The sequence below is a fragment of the Micrasema longulum genome, unplaced genomic scaffold, assembly GCF_059751315.1.
Source record: "Micrasema longulum isolate JH-2025_06_02 unplaced genomic scaffold, ASM5975131v1 h1tg001830l, whole genome shotgun sequence".
NCBI classification, from domain to species: Eukaryota; Metazoa; Arthropoda; class Insecta; order Trichoptera; family Brachycentridae; genus Micrasema; species Micrasema longulum.
The window spans coordinates 293,700-309,159 of record NW_028279004.1 but is presented as its reverse complement, the minus strand read 5'-3'; the positions used below and the strand labels follow the sequence as shown (position 1 = coordinate 309,159).

Below are 15,460 nucleotides of genomic sequence, written 5' to 3'. Positions count from 1 at the left end.
AGTTTGACAGATGTTATTCTAATCAAGCTATATTTTAAGGACTATAGTTTTTCTGAATTTGCAAACCATATTTTGGATACAAACCATAAGTTTTATTCCCATTTAATTGAACTTTTACATTCTGTTACTAATAAAGGTATAATAATGAATGAATTAGAAAATATTGAAATATAAAAAAAAAATTGTGAGAAAACTTTAATTAATAATATTATATTCGAAAATTCTTCACCCCCTGCTATCAATGTTCCCCATAATTAGAAAAACCCCACCCCCTCCACCACACATTGCCTTGCCCCTTCCACCCGACCCTATCAGCACCCATAGTCCTTAAAATGTAACATGATTAGAATGACAGTTGTCAGAAAAAGTGACGACATAACTTTGTAGTAACGTCAAAGGAGTTATTTATATTGACAAACGAAAAATCATTTGTATCTGGCGTGTTAAATTTATTTTTTAATACAATGCTTGAAACGTAAATCAACATTAATATATAAAATCAGCTTTAAAACTAAACTAAACCTAATTATTAACGACGTTCTTACAAGGTTACATCATTTTGCAAAAACGTTAGAGATGGGACAAATTAATCAATGTAAATTGATCGAATAAAAAAATTATTCATTTGATGTTGTTCATGAAAAAGGTATAAATGTCTCATTTTTTGGTGAATAATTGTGTTAAACACACTATAATAGGCTTGTTTTTGCGTTTTTATATCAATTTTCGGAAACAGAGTTTCACGATTGCATGGAATAACTGATAAGATCGATTTGATCAGTGATCAGTAATTTCCCATCACTAATGAAATTAGTTTGACAGCTGTTATCTAATCAAGCTATATTTTAAGGACTATGAGTACTAATCTGTGCATATATTTTAGTTTAGTTTATATTTACACCCGATGATGGGTAATTTTGAATACCTGAGACTAGCTGTGTTATAATATATTAAACTCTTCTATGGTAAAAATTACAAAGTGTTTCATTTTAAATAAACCTCAAAACTAATCAAACTTCGTTGATTTATTTTGAGAAAGAGTTCCTATCAGAATCTGTGTCACTACTTTTTGCATTTTTAAAAAACATTTTTTACATTTGTGTACCGTTCGTCCACAGACAGCGGATAAAACTCGGCGCTTTTTTAAAATTATTCTATATATGTTTGGATAATTTATATAGCGCCATTTTTGTGAAAATCCCCTTAAGGGGGCTGTACAGTAAATAAATATCCCAGCACGTCTTGCATCTACAGAGCGCATGGACAGTTGGGAATCTAGTTCCTCGTCTCCAATTATGATATATAACAATTATGATATACAGGAGCTAGATAACAGCACGTCTTGCAGCTACAGAGCGCATGGACAGTAAGAAATCTAGCCCCTATTTACATTTTTTTATTTTTTTTATTTAATAGTGAAGTTTAAAGTTCAAGTGATATTTTAAAACTAAAATAAAAAGCAAAGTTGAAATAATAGAAGTAAGATAACAACAAGTCTTGCAGCTACTGAGCGCATGGACGGTTGAAATTCTAGACCTCATTTACTAAATTTAGATATTTGAAAGTTGATAACATTTACAAAATGTGATAAATATAATATTATAGCTAACATCACAAAAAGTCTTGTAGCTTTAAAACGCATTGACAAGTGGAATTTCAACAACGTAAGAATGATTTTAAAAAGTTAACCATAAAAATAATTTTAAAAAACACAATAATAATACATCGATCAAAGAACTAGTAAGTATGGCAATTAAGTGAACAAGTAACAGCACAAAAAGTAAACGATAAAAAACTAAACAAAGATAGCATTCCTTAACTTATAATTAAGGTCAACAAGATGATAGACGCTACTTTAACTCGAAGGGTCCCTGTTTTATTAAGGTATGCAGTTTACAGGATCTATTGTTCTACTTCCTATAATACACAGTTTGTCAAAAAACAAAACGTTTAGGCAACGCCAATAGTAAATATCTATAGTGTGTAAAATAATCGCTCTGGTTAAGTAATCCGGGGAGAAAATACGGGAATATATTTGTACGAAAAAAAGAGAGACCGCGTTTCCTCCTGACTAATCCGTTGAGTCAAACGGTTTATATTTATGTCTGGTTTAGATATTGGAAGTACTGAGGTTAGCAGATGGCACTCACCGACTGTAAATACTGGCTTCCTCTGCGGCACTATGCCCACGGTGTATTGGAAGACACCCCTTCCCAGCGGAATGACGGGAGCGATGCCCGTGGCCTGCTTGATCCACTCCTGGCACTGGCGGACTACGCCCCCTGGGGGGTTCGCCACCTGCTCAAGTAACTCCGTCTCCCCGAACGAGAACACGGGAACCAGCGGAGCCCTAAACAAAATATCAGGTGATAAAGCCCTACAAACAAAATACAAAGCAATTTGTGTCCGAAGAACAAAAGTGTTATTTGATTCACAAGAGTGATTCAAGTTTAAGACTACTTTTATCACTTTGTACAATAACGTTTTTTTTTGTTTTTTCTTTCCTTTCGTTTTTGTTTTTCGTCAAAACCATGATAAATTAATGCACATAGACTTGCCCTGAGCCCTCAAAAATTATGACACTTAACTCATGCCCAAATGCTCAATCATGCTCAACGCGTATTTAGCCGTTCTTCGATCGCCAGCCAGGCGTGATTTAGAGTCGAAACCAAAATCTTTTCATGAAAGTGTATAAAATTCTTTCCGAAAAACATCGTAAAAAGGATCGTGTAACTTTCTTTTGGTAAATGTTTTTTCATGAGTGGTTAACAAAGCTTAATTACTTTTTGTAAACGTCAACTTTTGTAACAGGGCTGCAGTGATAGGAATATGTTTTTAAAATAAAATTAATGTGAGTTAATATTATTTTAGTATTCCCAAAAATCCAGTGAAAATAAATAATTGGGTCGAATTATAAGGAATTTAAGGAATCCACCAAAAATGAATGTTAATTGTTAACGTTAAAATACATACTTTTTATTACAATAGAGATGAAGAACATTTGAGAGAAAGTAATATAAAAGTCTAGGCGTCTACAGGGCTTATGACCTATCATTGGCTGGTTTAAGTGGCCACTTTACACACTATGTAACATTCACCACTCTGCCCAAATTTGAACATCTACATTCCTTCAATTATTTCATCTGTTGATGTTTGTGAATAATTCAATCACATGAATCTCACCCGCATAAATAAGGGTTTCAGCTCTTTAATGAAGATCGTTTTGTCTGAATTTTATTTTGAAGACAATTTGTGAGAACAATCTTGATAAAGAGTAGGATTATTGTTAGCAATTCTTAATATTTTGGAATCCTTGGACGTAAAAATAAAAGAAAGAATTATTGAAGACTCACCCGTGCTTCATAGCCAGCCTTACGAATCCTTTCCTCCTCTGTAGCACGACCTTATACTCTCCAGAGTGGCAGTTGAGAGACTCGGCGGCGCCGCCTACCATGAGCGCAGCGCACCTTCCTCGCCCCGTCTTCTGGTCCAACAGGTATGAGATACTGCTGGGGGATGCGCTGCAGACACCGAGCCAACGGACCAGCTCCCTGTAATCAAAGATACAGAAGTAAAATTACTTAAAATATCCATTTTGACACAAATTGTCAACAAAAGAGACGTTGGTTCATTTTAAAACGGATTTAATTTCATAGATTTCCACGTCCGTTCAAATACACACTTATTGTTTCTTAGGTGCCGTATGTCGTTCACACTCGTAATGATGTCATGATGTCAACAGGGTTGAAAAGAGTGGGAGCGACGTGTTATAAACCAGCGATGGGTAACCTCTTCAGCTCGGCGCGTGACTTGTCAAAATTAGGAAAAACCTGACATGTTTCGGGTGCAGTGTCACATCTAGGAATACCTGTATTTTTTTTCAACTTTAGTCAATAAAAGAGAAACAAAGTAAACCCATTTAACGAAGAAAGCGTATCCTTGTTCTTGGGGGAAGATCGTCCGTAGACGATGCGTATCACCTTGTCACCTAAAATGCCTACTGCTTGAAAATCTGATTGGGTTACCATGAATATTGACGACATACTCTCGTAAGACAATTTTGCGAAAAGTGGAGACGATATGGTTGGTCAGTTGGTATTGTTCGAGACGTTCACATCACCCTTATGAAAATAGTGTATTCGACAAACTCGTAAAGTCGAGTTAGTAGTGTACCTTTAATAATATTTATACCTTTCTGCTGAAAATCTACCAAATAACAAAACAGTTTATAAAATTTAACGAGACCTGAAGAAAGGCACCATGAAGTGTCCTCCTAGAATCAGCGTGTGCGGAGTCATCCCAGGAAACAGGGTGGAGAAGCCGAGCGCGTCGGTCGAGAAGCTGGCGAAAGCTCCCGTACTGAGGACACCATGAGGGAACACACAAAGAAGATAGTTCCTCTCCGGGTCCAGGTCTTCTGTCTTTACGAGCGTCAGGGGGAAGTAATCTCGGAAGTAGGACCACCACTGCCAGTTCCTTGCCCATTTCCAGCTGGAAAGCAAAGATATCATCACTGCATTGATAGAACAAATGCAGTATATATGTTACCTAAGCCAGGTATCAGTTCAGGGACAGTGAACAATTGCAATGTAAAATCATTTAGGGCCAGTCGCACTCCAAACAGTTTAGTTGAATAATTTTATAATTCGTTCATGCCTTCTGTGAATATATGACATACGTTTTAATTATTGTAATGGCTAGTGACATAACTGTTTATTTTTGAAGCGTAATACCATAGAATTAAGAATAGTCCAGAAACCGCATACGCACATCAAACAGAAGGCGACTAAACTACTCATAAATGAGTAGGTTTACGTTTTGACCCATTAGTTTTTTTGCAGACGTCGCTCAGTACGCAACTCCTGATTTGAATTCAATTATGCCATGTTGTGTCCTTTTAAAGTGTAGAAATACTGCTAAGATCTTAAAGAAACCGGATTGTATCACATTTCATGTGTAATTAGCAAACGAATGTTTAAGTAGCAAATGCATTACTTCAAAATTGAATTATTTTTCCATCTGTCAGATTGTCGAAGAAACGTAATGGAAATTTCGTTAGTATTTTTTACTAGGGTAGTATTTTTTTTTACCCTACTTTGCTCATCTAATAAGATAAATCATCAAATATTATTTAACATGATATAAATATATCCGTTTCATGTAAAATAAAATTAGTTTTATATTTTAAGTTTAAAGTTCATTAATTCAATTACTTTTATAAATGACCCTTTACTTAACTATTCTGTTTTGTCAATCAATATTTCCGCGTATACAATAAATTTTTGAGAAGTTAACAGATTGCTTTTTTTTACTTACGTTTGTGTTTTAATTATATTTGATTAATTTTTATATATCGATATATTCTAATATGATTCTACGCTCCTTCTGGACTATTCCTAATTCTATGCGCAATACAATAAGAAAAATAAAAACATCAAACGATAAAAATCTAAAATAAAACTTCCTCCTTAAGCTTAGACATTGGTTTAAAGTTTTATTCTAATAAGATTTAACCGTGAAATAAAAAAAACCTTTTTATGCATTTAACAATTAGTTATTTAACATTAATTTAAATTCAAATTTTTAACTGAAGACTTTTCTTTAAAAATCGAATACCTATACACCTTTTTAAACGTCTTGTATGCATCTTTTATATTTGGAAAAATTTAATAAACTCCCGATTCATGATGATGTTACTTTTTGTTACTTAATAATTATTGAATAATAATTAAACTGAAATTTACTTAACAATTATTGTTGTCGTTTTTTCAAAATGGCCAATTAAATGGTTTTAGGTTACTTTTCTCATGGAACCGCAACAATTATTTGACATTATTTTTTTTTAATGCCTCTTCTAGTTCAAATGGACTTAGCTGAAAAACACATACGCGCCACCCATTACAGAACAAGTTTTGACTTTTCTTAACTCGATTTCCTCTTTCAGGATTTTGCCTCCGAGTAAAAAACACTCGTCCAAGGTTCTGGTTCTATTTCACGCACAGAACTGTATTTTTCATTTCGCCTGGTACGGAAAAGAGATCATAAATATAAGTCTACAATTATAAAATTAAAATCAGTTTCTCCTGATGCTCTTGAAATTTTACAGAGAATTCCTCCAAATGTCTTTAAATAAATTCAATACTGTTCCTCGGTCATCACGAACCAATTATTATGAGATTCAGTCGCCTTGAGTTTAAACCAAAAGATCTGCAACGCCCATTTATGTTTTATTTGTCACCATCCTTTGTGTTCTATCCTCGCATAGATCTAATATTAGAACAAATAATAGAGTTCTTATTGTTATGGAGTTTCATTTTCTGTTTTAAAAGAAATTATTTTCTAGCTAATACCTATGTATATTACAGAAATATTAATATAAATAACTTATTTTTGTCCTAACTAATAAACGCGATTAATCGATTAAGTGTAACAGCACGATTAGGATTGTAAAAAATCAGTTGATCAAATAAAATGGTTTAAGTTGACAAAACCAACAAACTCAACCGATTTAAAAATCATTGAGAACTGTACACACAAATATGATGACGTGATGAAAGAGGTATGTATTTTACAAGTTGGGCATTATATTGAGCGAATAATATTGAAAACTTTGCATACTTAATTACGGTAAAAACTAAAGTGTATAATTCGATGAACTGGCCTGACGTTCAAAAACCCATGGATATGGAAGAAGTAAGTTGTTTATAAAGAAAAGTAAAGCTGTTGTATTTTTGCCTACTGCAATATTAAAAGAAAACTTTGATTAATTAGCTAGGCTAGATTTCCACCATGGACGAGATTGTAAGGAAGAACAAAAACAATAATAGATACCTACAACATAAATTATTATGACCGTACTATGATGCGCACTAACGTAAAAATAACAGACTTGCCATTTAATTATAAATTAATCGGTTTATGAAAAATAAATCCACAATTTAATACGCGTATCGGAGTTTTAAAGCATTATGTTAACTAGATTATTGATTAGGTAGAAAATTTTCGCAATATTTCTGACTGCACTGTGTCCAACAAACGTTTTGTTTTTACCAATGTCACGCTGATTTACAGCAAAGATAACGGTTTTCGACAATATTATAATATTATCGAAAATCGTTATTTATGAACAACCGGAATATCGGACCGAAAACGCGATATTGAAAACACCGATATTGACCGGAATTTCGATATTACCCGAGATTTTTTTTATATTTTGCGTGTTTTTTTGAGTTTCAAACTTCAAACGTAATCGTTTGTCTCGCCGTACGCCTTTGTCACTCTTTTTCTGCTCATTCCAACAATCAGAAATCAGAATGCTGATTACGTTTAACCAAACTCTGTCATTAGCGTCAGTAGCGACAGTAGCTTCCGAGTGATTTTAGTTAGTTAACTGTTAATATTACCACTACAAGCTTTGCCCGCCAACAACACGCTGAATATTTTATTTATTTAGATTATATTTAATGCTTACAGACCTATTTTTGCACCACAACATACCAGGAGGCCCAATCACAGTTGTGAATTAAAGCACAGTACACCCAGAGTTGAGAAAAATACATTTTTAATTTTTGTGAGAACACCGGGAATCGAACTCGTAACCTTCCGCGTGTGAGTCAAGCGTCTTAACCACTACACCACGGAGCCGCCAACTTGCTTAAAAGTTCCTAATAAAAACATAGCATAGTGTGTTTTTAGAATTGTATTTGTTTGTTAGGTTAAAAATGATAAAATACATGTTACCTACCTAACCTTAAAAAAATAAAGTTGAATACATAAAAATAAACAGTGAATTTTAATCATTATTGTTGATTTACTTTGAAACATGTACGCATATTTACAGGATTTTCATCATTTACAACGATTTCCACCTGAAAACTGAATACAGTGAAGTAAAAAAGATTATGCTTTTTGAGAAATACCGGGTTTTTTATATTTGAAATCGAAAAAATACCGGTATTAGAAAAATAGTCTGAATCCATGCTCTACGCTAATTTAATGAGATGAAATGCACTCAGAAATAATAAAGACGATTATTGACACTTTTCCGGATTGTTTGATCATTAATTAGTTATTTATTTATTTTACAGAACCAAACAGTCGACAATGATATAATAACATGGAAAAAATACGGTTTAAAGACAGACCATCGAAGTTTCTAAATAAAAATCATACATATTAAATTGCGGTACACAACAAAAGGGTGTGTTTATGTGTATTTGAATAAGAGTAAGTGTAGAGGTGTGTTTGTGTGTATTCGTGTGGGAGTGTTCAGATGTGTGTAAGTGTGAGCATCATTAAATAGCAAGTGGGATCGTATCGCAGCCAGATAAGAAAGAGTCTTAACTTATTTTTAAAAAAATTAAATAAATTAAGTGGCGTGTTAAATATATCAATATATGAAAAAAAAAGCATCATAGTTAGTGCAAGAACGATAGAGGAAAGAGTGTTGTGCATAGTCAGAGCTACAGACTGGCAGATGGAATAAATACTTATTTCTTGTCACGCAAAAGGGGACATTAAGATTGATTTTGTAGAATTATTAATTAATTAATTAATTAATTGTAGTAAAAATCAGAAGTAGGTATTCCTTTTTCTAATACAATAAAAAATATGATACTATTGTCTACTCCTGATTTTTTACATTTTTTTTTGACAAACGGTTCATTTTGATATTGAAAAATGTGTTTTAGTGACCAGTGATTAAACAGTGGCATAATATAAACTAATCAAAGGCTATAAAAATTAAAAGTTTATTATTTTATATAAATGAAATGAGATTTTTGGAAAACTGGCTTAACAGAACAACTTCTGCCATTTTTTCTTTGTGTTTAATAATTAATTGAACGAATTATGGTACTTTAAATAACACGTTATTAAAAAAGATTTGATCTGTTTTTATCTACCGGATACAAATTTGAAGTACAATGAAAAAAATTTTTTAGAGACAAAACAAAACGTATAAGAAAAACAATTGTGAAACAACATAAAAATTAAACACATATAACATTGCGCCTTGGTAAAAAATATCGATAACTTTAAAATTCAGTCGTGTTTTTTGATCTTCACGAAGGTGAGTAAGTTATTACCCCTGGCCGCCGAAGTTGCAATTGTCTCTATTCTTGGCGATGATGATGGCGTACAGCAACATGAGCCAGTAGTAGTCTGTCCTGATGAGGAACACGGCAAATGCGATGCTCGCCAGTTCTCCAAACATCATGACGCTGATCCATGCTGTGGCTGCGAGGGTCTGCAGTCTCCTCTCCCGAGGGAGCTCCCAAGGGGCGAACTTTATACCCAGAAACTCCATTAGAGACCTGAAAAAATGTATAAATAAGTCATTTAATTGACTGTCCTCCGTATGCAGCTGATAGAATGTCACAAGTGTAGGTGGATAAGAGGCTTTTGATCCCCATTCATTTAATAAAATATTATTATTACGACATTCATAGTTTAAAAATTTATACGGTTGGATAAATTATAAAAGTACAGAGGGAATTAATTTATTTTATAAACAAATAAAATCCTACAGTTTTTATAATTAACATTTTACTACAGAGATAGAGAACATTTTAGAGATGCAAATATAAAAGTCTAGGCATTGACTGTGTTACATTCCCAATTTACCCCATTTTTATAAAAAAAATAAGCCAATCAGCAGGTTTATGAAAGCCGTAATATATTGGCATTAATGATATATTATTATAATACAATGCATTTACTTGACCTAAATAATCTTAAAATCTTTTTAAAAGCACAATAAGTATAGTTATGGCACGATCTAGGCAGGCATGGCAAGTGTGTCATCTCAAGTCAGGAGTGATAACACCGCTTGCTTCTTGGATGCTTGCCTTTGCTGTAGGAACACATCGACAGTACTGTTTAGTGAAATTTGGTTAACTGTTCTGAGAATCCTTGGTGGAAGGAAAAAGAATCCGACGTTGGTTCTAAAATTTCCCACAGCAAAGACAGCATTGGTATGCAAGTTACGATGATTTTTAAACATCCATATTTCTTCAATTCTTACAATCGTCTTTTGAGTTTTGTGAAATTACCAAATATTAGCTTTTGCGATTGTGGACGGTGTACGTTTTCATTTTAACCGTTGAAATTCGATAAGGAAGCAAGTTTTTAAAAAGTGATAAATGCATTTCTAAAGTTAATTTACAAACGTAATTGACTTCAGAATTAGAAAACAAACACAAAAAAAGTATTTAAAAAACGTGTAAATGCACAGTTTTAGCTCCAATTTAGAATTACAAAGATACATTATGTCCTAATGATATCAACAATTTGTAATTATACTCATATCCATTAATAATTATTTTATTAAACACGAATGCATTCGATTTAATTCTTAAATTAGTTAGAAATTTCTTAATTAAATACTTATTCCTAAAAATTTTGCATGCATTATCAAATATTCAATATCAAAACAAATACATCACAATTTTTTAAATAGTTACAAAATGTAAAAATGTAACGTGATGAGATGTAACCAAAAACATTAGGGTTTTTTAGCACAGTATTTTTCGGGCCATAAGAAGCACTTTTTTAATCCAAAACTTTTGGGCTGCGTCTTATGGTCCGATGCGTCTTATCATCCGTAAAATATGGTAAATAGCACGAAATGTTAGAACTACTCACAATAAATTATATAAACGTTTTGTATTTCAGTTATTGTCAAATCAGAGCACTGAATCACTTTAATGATATAAAAAACGTCTACCACTTCGTGCTAACTGCACTTAATAAACACTAAACCCAATTCGTTGACATAGTTACCATTAGACAAAACCAAACATTATTATCTGTTTTTATAATTCACATCGTTATCGCGTTATCTTCTAAGGAAAAATAAAATTATGACTGCTTTTTTGATGGCACTAAAGAATGAATGACCGCTAAACATGATTAATGGCGGTGGCGGTGAGACACACTGTTTTTATTTGCTCTTTTGGATAACAGTTGTATAATATGTTAGAGCATAAATACCGGTTTTAGATAATATCGGAAAACCGGAATACCGGACCAAAAACCCGGTATTTTGATATTAGGTGAAAAAAATTGTCTGGTTTTGAAGTTTCAAACTTCAAACACCATGCACCATTCCGCTTATTCAAACAATCAGAATGCTGATTTCGTTCAACCAAACTCCGTCACTAGCGTCAGTTGCGACAGTTGCTTCCTATTCGTTTTAGTTAGTTAACATTAGTACAAGCCATGCCCGCCAACAACATACTGAATATTTTGACTTTTGACAGACTTGCTTAAAAGTTACTAATTTTTGTATTGTTTATTTACTTATTTTATGTTTTGTTGAGTTTGACCACTCGGTCACTGGTTGATTTTGGGAAACTAGTGACGTCGTTATAAGCAGTTTTTTTCCATAAAATTTATTTCAGGAAACTTTGCAGTACATTTAAATGCTTTGATTTGTACCGCGCTTACGAAAAAATTTTTTATATCCAATTTCCCGCTGGATTAAACTTCTTCGTTAAATTCTCTAACAATATTTTACGTTTCTCTGTACAAATTACGGGCTGTTAGAGTATATTTATATACAGAGGCAATCACCATTTTGCTTATGTTCGAAATTCCACATTAAAAACTAATGAAACTGGAGATTTAACATGACCATTGATAAATCATAGATATAAATGTGCGTCCAACTAGCAACATATGTACTGGAAGTAAAACTATTGGTGCTATTGACGAGTAGGTACATTTACCTAGGGCACAAAATCAAATTGGGAAAATTTAATCAAACTGCGGAATCCGATCCGGGTTAAGTAGCTGCGTTTGGAAAGTTGAAACACGTTTTCTGAAATAAGGAAATTCCAAATAACCGGAAGGCCAAAGTCTACAACTCCTTTGTTCTGCCGGTGGCAACATACGGTCTTGAAACCATGCCACTCACTGCTAGAAGTGTTCACAAAATTAAGAGCACTCAGCGGTCTATGGAAAGACAAATGTTGGGCGTCTCCTTAACAGACCGAATGAGGAATGAGGAGATAAGACGCCGTACAAAGGTGACCGATATCGCAGACGGAGTGGGAAGACAAAAATGGCAGTGGGCGGGTCATGTGGCGAGACGAGAAGTCGATAGGTGGACTCCCAGAACCCAGAATACTAAACTGGAGACCCTACGTTAAAAGGCAAGTAGGGAGACCACAGAGGAGATGGACTGACGACTTCGTCGAACTCGTGGGCCATGGATGGAAACAGAGTGCCCAGGACAGAAGAACATAGAAAAATTCGGAAAAGGCCTATATCCAGCTGTGGAGAGAAACGGGCTGATAAGAAGAAGAAGAATAAATATAAATGCTTCCATATTCCCGATTCCCGAATAATTTCTGCGACTTATCTGTTAAGACACCGTTAACCGTAGTCAAAGTTCATTTGATAATCTCTGATAAATTAAAGAATATTCGAAAATTATCTTTATATTCTAATGGTCGTGTAATTAAAAATTATCTTAATCTTGTTCGTTGTAAATCATTAATCAGAATAAGATAAAAAAGGTAAAAATTTGAGCATCTTATTGTGCGGCAAAGTTTCTCGAAAATGTATGAAAAAAATAATAAAAATGAACTGTTTTGAACGACGTCACAAGTTCTTCCCAAACAACCAATGATAGAATATTGTAATTGATTTACGGTTTACGGGAACCAACCCAATCATGTGAACTCACCGAAGAGAACTTGTGACGTCACAGGCGGAGTAATTTCAAAATCACAAAACTCAAAAATAAAACAACAAAAAAATATTTAGGAAATCTTACAGTTTTATAAATATTATCTTACAATTAAAAAAGGTAATACAAATTTCACATTAATTTATTATGAATGCAGGAGCAGAGGGGAAAAATAATTATATTCTAAAAAAAATACATATAAAAATATGAATATTCAATTACATAACAGGGAGAAGACATTGTATAGCTCCCACTTTACTTTCCTCCCCTCTCTCTGCTTCCATGAATTTTTATATTTCTTAGTAAAAATTCACAACCAACAATAATTGATTAGATGCAGGAAGATGTACATATGAATAAGTAAAAATTAAGAGTTGAAATGAAACGTTACAATTAAAAGTTAAAATTAAAAATTAAAAGTAATAGTTAACATTAAAAGATAAAATAAAAAGTCAAAATTAAAAGTTAAAAGTTAAGCAGGAGATTAATTTAAAATGTCTTTAACAGATCTGACAAAAATGTGGTATTTACTGTGTAATATGTCGATGTCACTAAAACTGTCACTATAGGTAATCTGTATTCTTAAAAAAATGCTATTTTTCACATAATTAGTCATTGAGTTAGGAATGTCGAAGAGTACAGATTGACGAGTTCTACGGGCAGGGACTCGATATGAAATGCTTCTTACAATTTCTGGGCTATCAATCAAATAAAATCATAATGCTGATTATACGATACAATGTTTTTTTTTGTAATTCGTGACTTACTTTGATAGTTTATTAACAAATAAAAAATATAAAAAGCTAGTGAACTTCCTCACACAATACGAAATTCTCTGCTACCATTTTGTATAACTTTATGTATTATTTTCCAATGTTTGCGTGCCAGAAGAAAAAAAATGAATTTATTATGAGGGCGAAAGTGTTTAACTGATTTTTTAAAACCTTTCACCATTTTTTTACTTATCTATGCAAAAATGGAATCGGTATAAAAGATAGGTTTATGAATCATTGTCATCGTATATTTATTGTCACCCAGTGGTGCATAGGGCACCGAATTTCAATTTCAGCGTATCTATATAATTTTTGTTGCATTAAAAGCAAGGTCCAAGCATTCCTACATGCCAGGACTCAAGTAGGGGGACGCGCTAACCACTACAATACGGATATACGGTGCCAGACAATTTTGATGAATAGGTGTTTGAATATTGCGTTTCTGTCACCCTCTCGCGAATATCCTCCCCCCCCTCAGATACTGCGTGAAAAAGACAATTGCACGTCGAACTGATTATGCCTTACTAAATCGATGTTTTGTTTTCCCGTTTTCCGCACACCAAAACAAAACCATTTTTTTTTTAGAAATAGTATCAAAATGAAATTGTCTGTATGGGTGCCTTTTCCATTTTTAAAAATGATTTATCATATTTGTATACCGTACGCCCGAAGACGGCCGATAAAACTGGGCACTTTTACAGGTTTTTGGATAGTCCTAGCTCTTATAAAAAAATATTTTATTAAAAAAGCAAACTACTCGGCAATGGGAATTTATAGTCTGTAAAAAATAACTTCTCTAGTGCCATAATCCAAGGAGAAAATTTGAGAATACGTTTGTTTAAAGAAACGTCAGAGAGTGTTTTATTTTTTAAAATTTTTTTTTTAAAGAAATATTTGATTTACCCAAATGTTTAATTTTGAGGGCCATTTTCAACAAGTTGTAAATAACTCATTATTAGAAAATGGGAATCAAGTTGGAGTAGAGTGAGATTTGAACCACGGACCATTGAGCTGTGAGCCCGAGACACTAGCCACAGGACCACAACCCGATTTCTTATTTATGATTTTTTTCAAATTTTAAACAATAATTAATAATAAAAAATGTGACCTCACTGGAGTTATCCGTGCCGAGGACACTTGATAATATATATTTATTGTTTTATTATATACAATATATATATGTGTATTTTTTTTCATGTGAGAATAAACAAAGAAGATTTAATATACAGAGAGAAATTACAAAATGTTAAGACAGTTTTAAACACTACGCACGTATTTTTATATTTTATTTCTGTATACCTTTATTATTTATAATTTAAAGCGCACAATGAAAAAACAAAACATAAACTATACGTTTGTGAAGCGGGTGATTCAATATTGGTTTGGGCGAATGAGACCGTCCATTTTACTTCTACCCACCACCAATATCCATTATTTATGGCCTTTTTAAACACTTTCAAAATTGCTTCACTCGCACCACCCCATCCGATTATTCCGTATTCCAAAATTGATTGGCACAGTGCTTCGTTTCATCTTAACAACTCTAGATTTCCCTTTTCAGGATTTTTACCTGAATCCTGAAAGTAGCCATCGAGCCAAAAACACTGGTCTAGGATTCTGGTTCCATTTCACGCACGGGACTGCACTCTTCACCCGCCTGGACACACAACTGATGAATTCATTTAAATAATTATTATACTTGCCCGAATAACGAATTGAGATAGTTCATAATTCCTTTGATGGTTTCCACTGACGAAGAATCACATATTTTCTTGTATGAAATCATTTTCGCTTGCACTTCCTATTTGAATTGTTCGCCACAGTAATTTATAACAATTTTCACAAATAGTTTAATAATGACTACAGTTAAACAGATTTCACGTTAGTATGCACGATAAATGTTTTATTGTGGTATCTTGTGATGTGGGTACAAGTAAAAGTGTTTTAAATTATTGATGCAATATTATCACAATATTATTAATTAATTTACCAT

The 15,460-nt window shown here is 33.0% G+C and overlaps 1 protein-coding gene and 1 long non-coding RNA gene across 3 annotated transcripts in view; one reads left to right on the top strand and one right to left on the bottom strand.

Annotated features, from left to right (window-relative positions):
- Window positions 1-15,460, bottom strand: part of LOC148273801 (2-acylglycerol O-acyltransferase 2-A-like) — an 18,348-nt gene extending 2,888 nt beyond the window's left edge. The window contains exons 1-5 of one of the 2 annotated variants that reach the window (XM_088238176.1): window positions 15,171-15,460; window positions 9,087-9,314; window positions 4,246-4,491; window positions 3,354-3,551; window positions 2,151-2,350 (exon numbers count right to left, since the gene is read on the bottom strand). In XM_088238176.1, coding sequence (XP_088094302.1) covers window positions 2,151-2,350; window positions 3,354-3,551; window positions 4,246-4,491; window positions 9,087-9,314; window positions 15,171-15,253 — 955 coding nt within the window. In that variant the 5' untranslated portion in view covers window positions 15,254-15,460. Of the gene's footprint in view, window positions 1-2,150; window positions 2,351-3,353; window positions 3,552-4,245; window positions 4,492-9,086; window positions 9,315-10,644; window positions 11,176-15,170 lie in introns of those variants that run through there. The other variant, XM_088238177.1, reaches the window with a different exon arrangement.
- Window positions 6,310-7,783, top strand: LOC148273802 (uncharacterized). The gene is made up of 2 exons (XR_015824470.1): window positions 6,310-6,693; window positions 7,474-7,783. It is a non-coding gene; the product is annotated as an uncharacterized LOC148273802 (long non-coding RNA).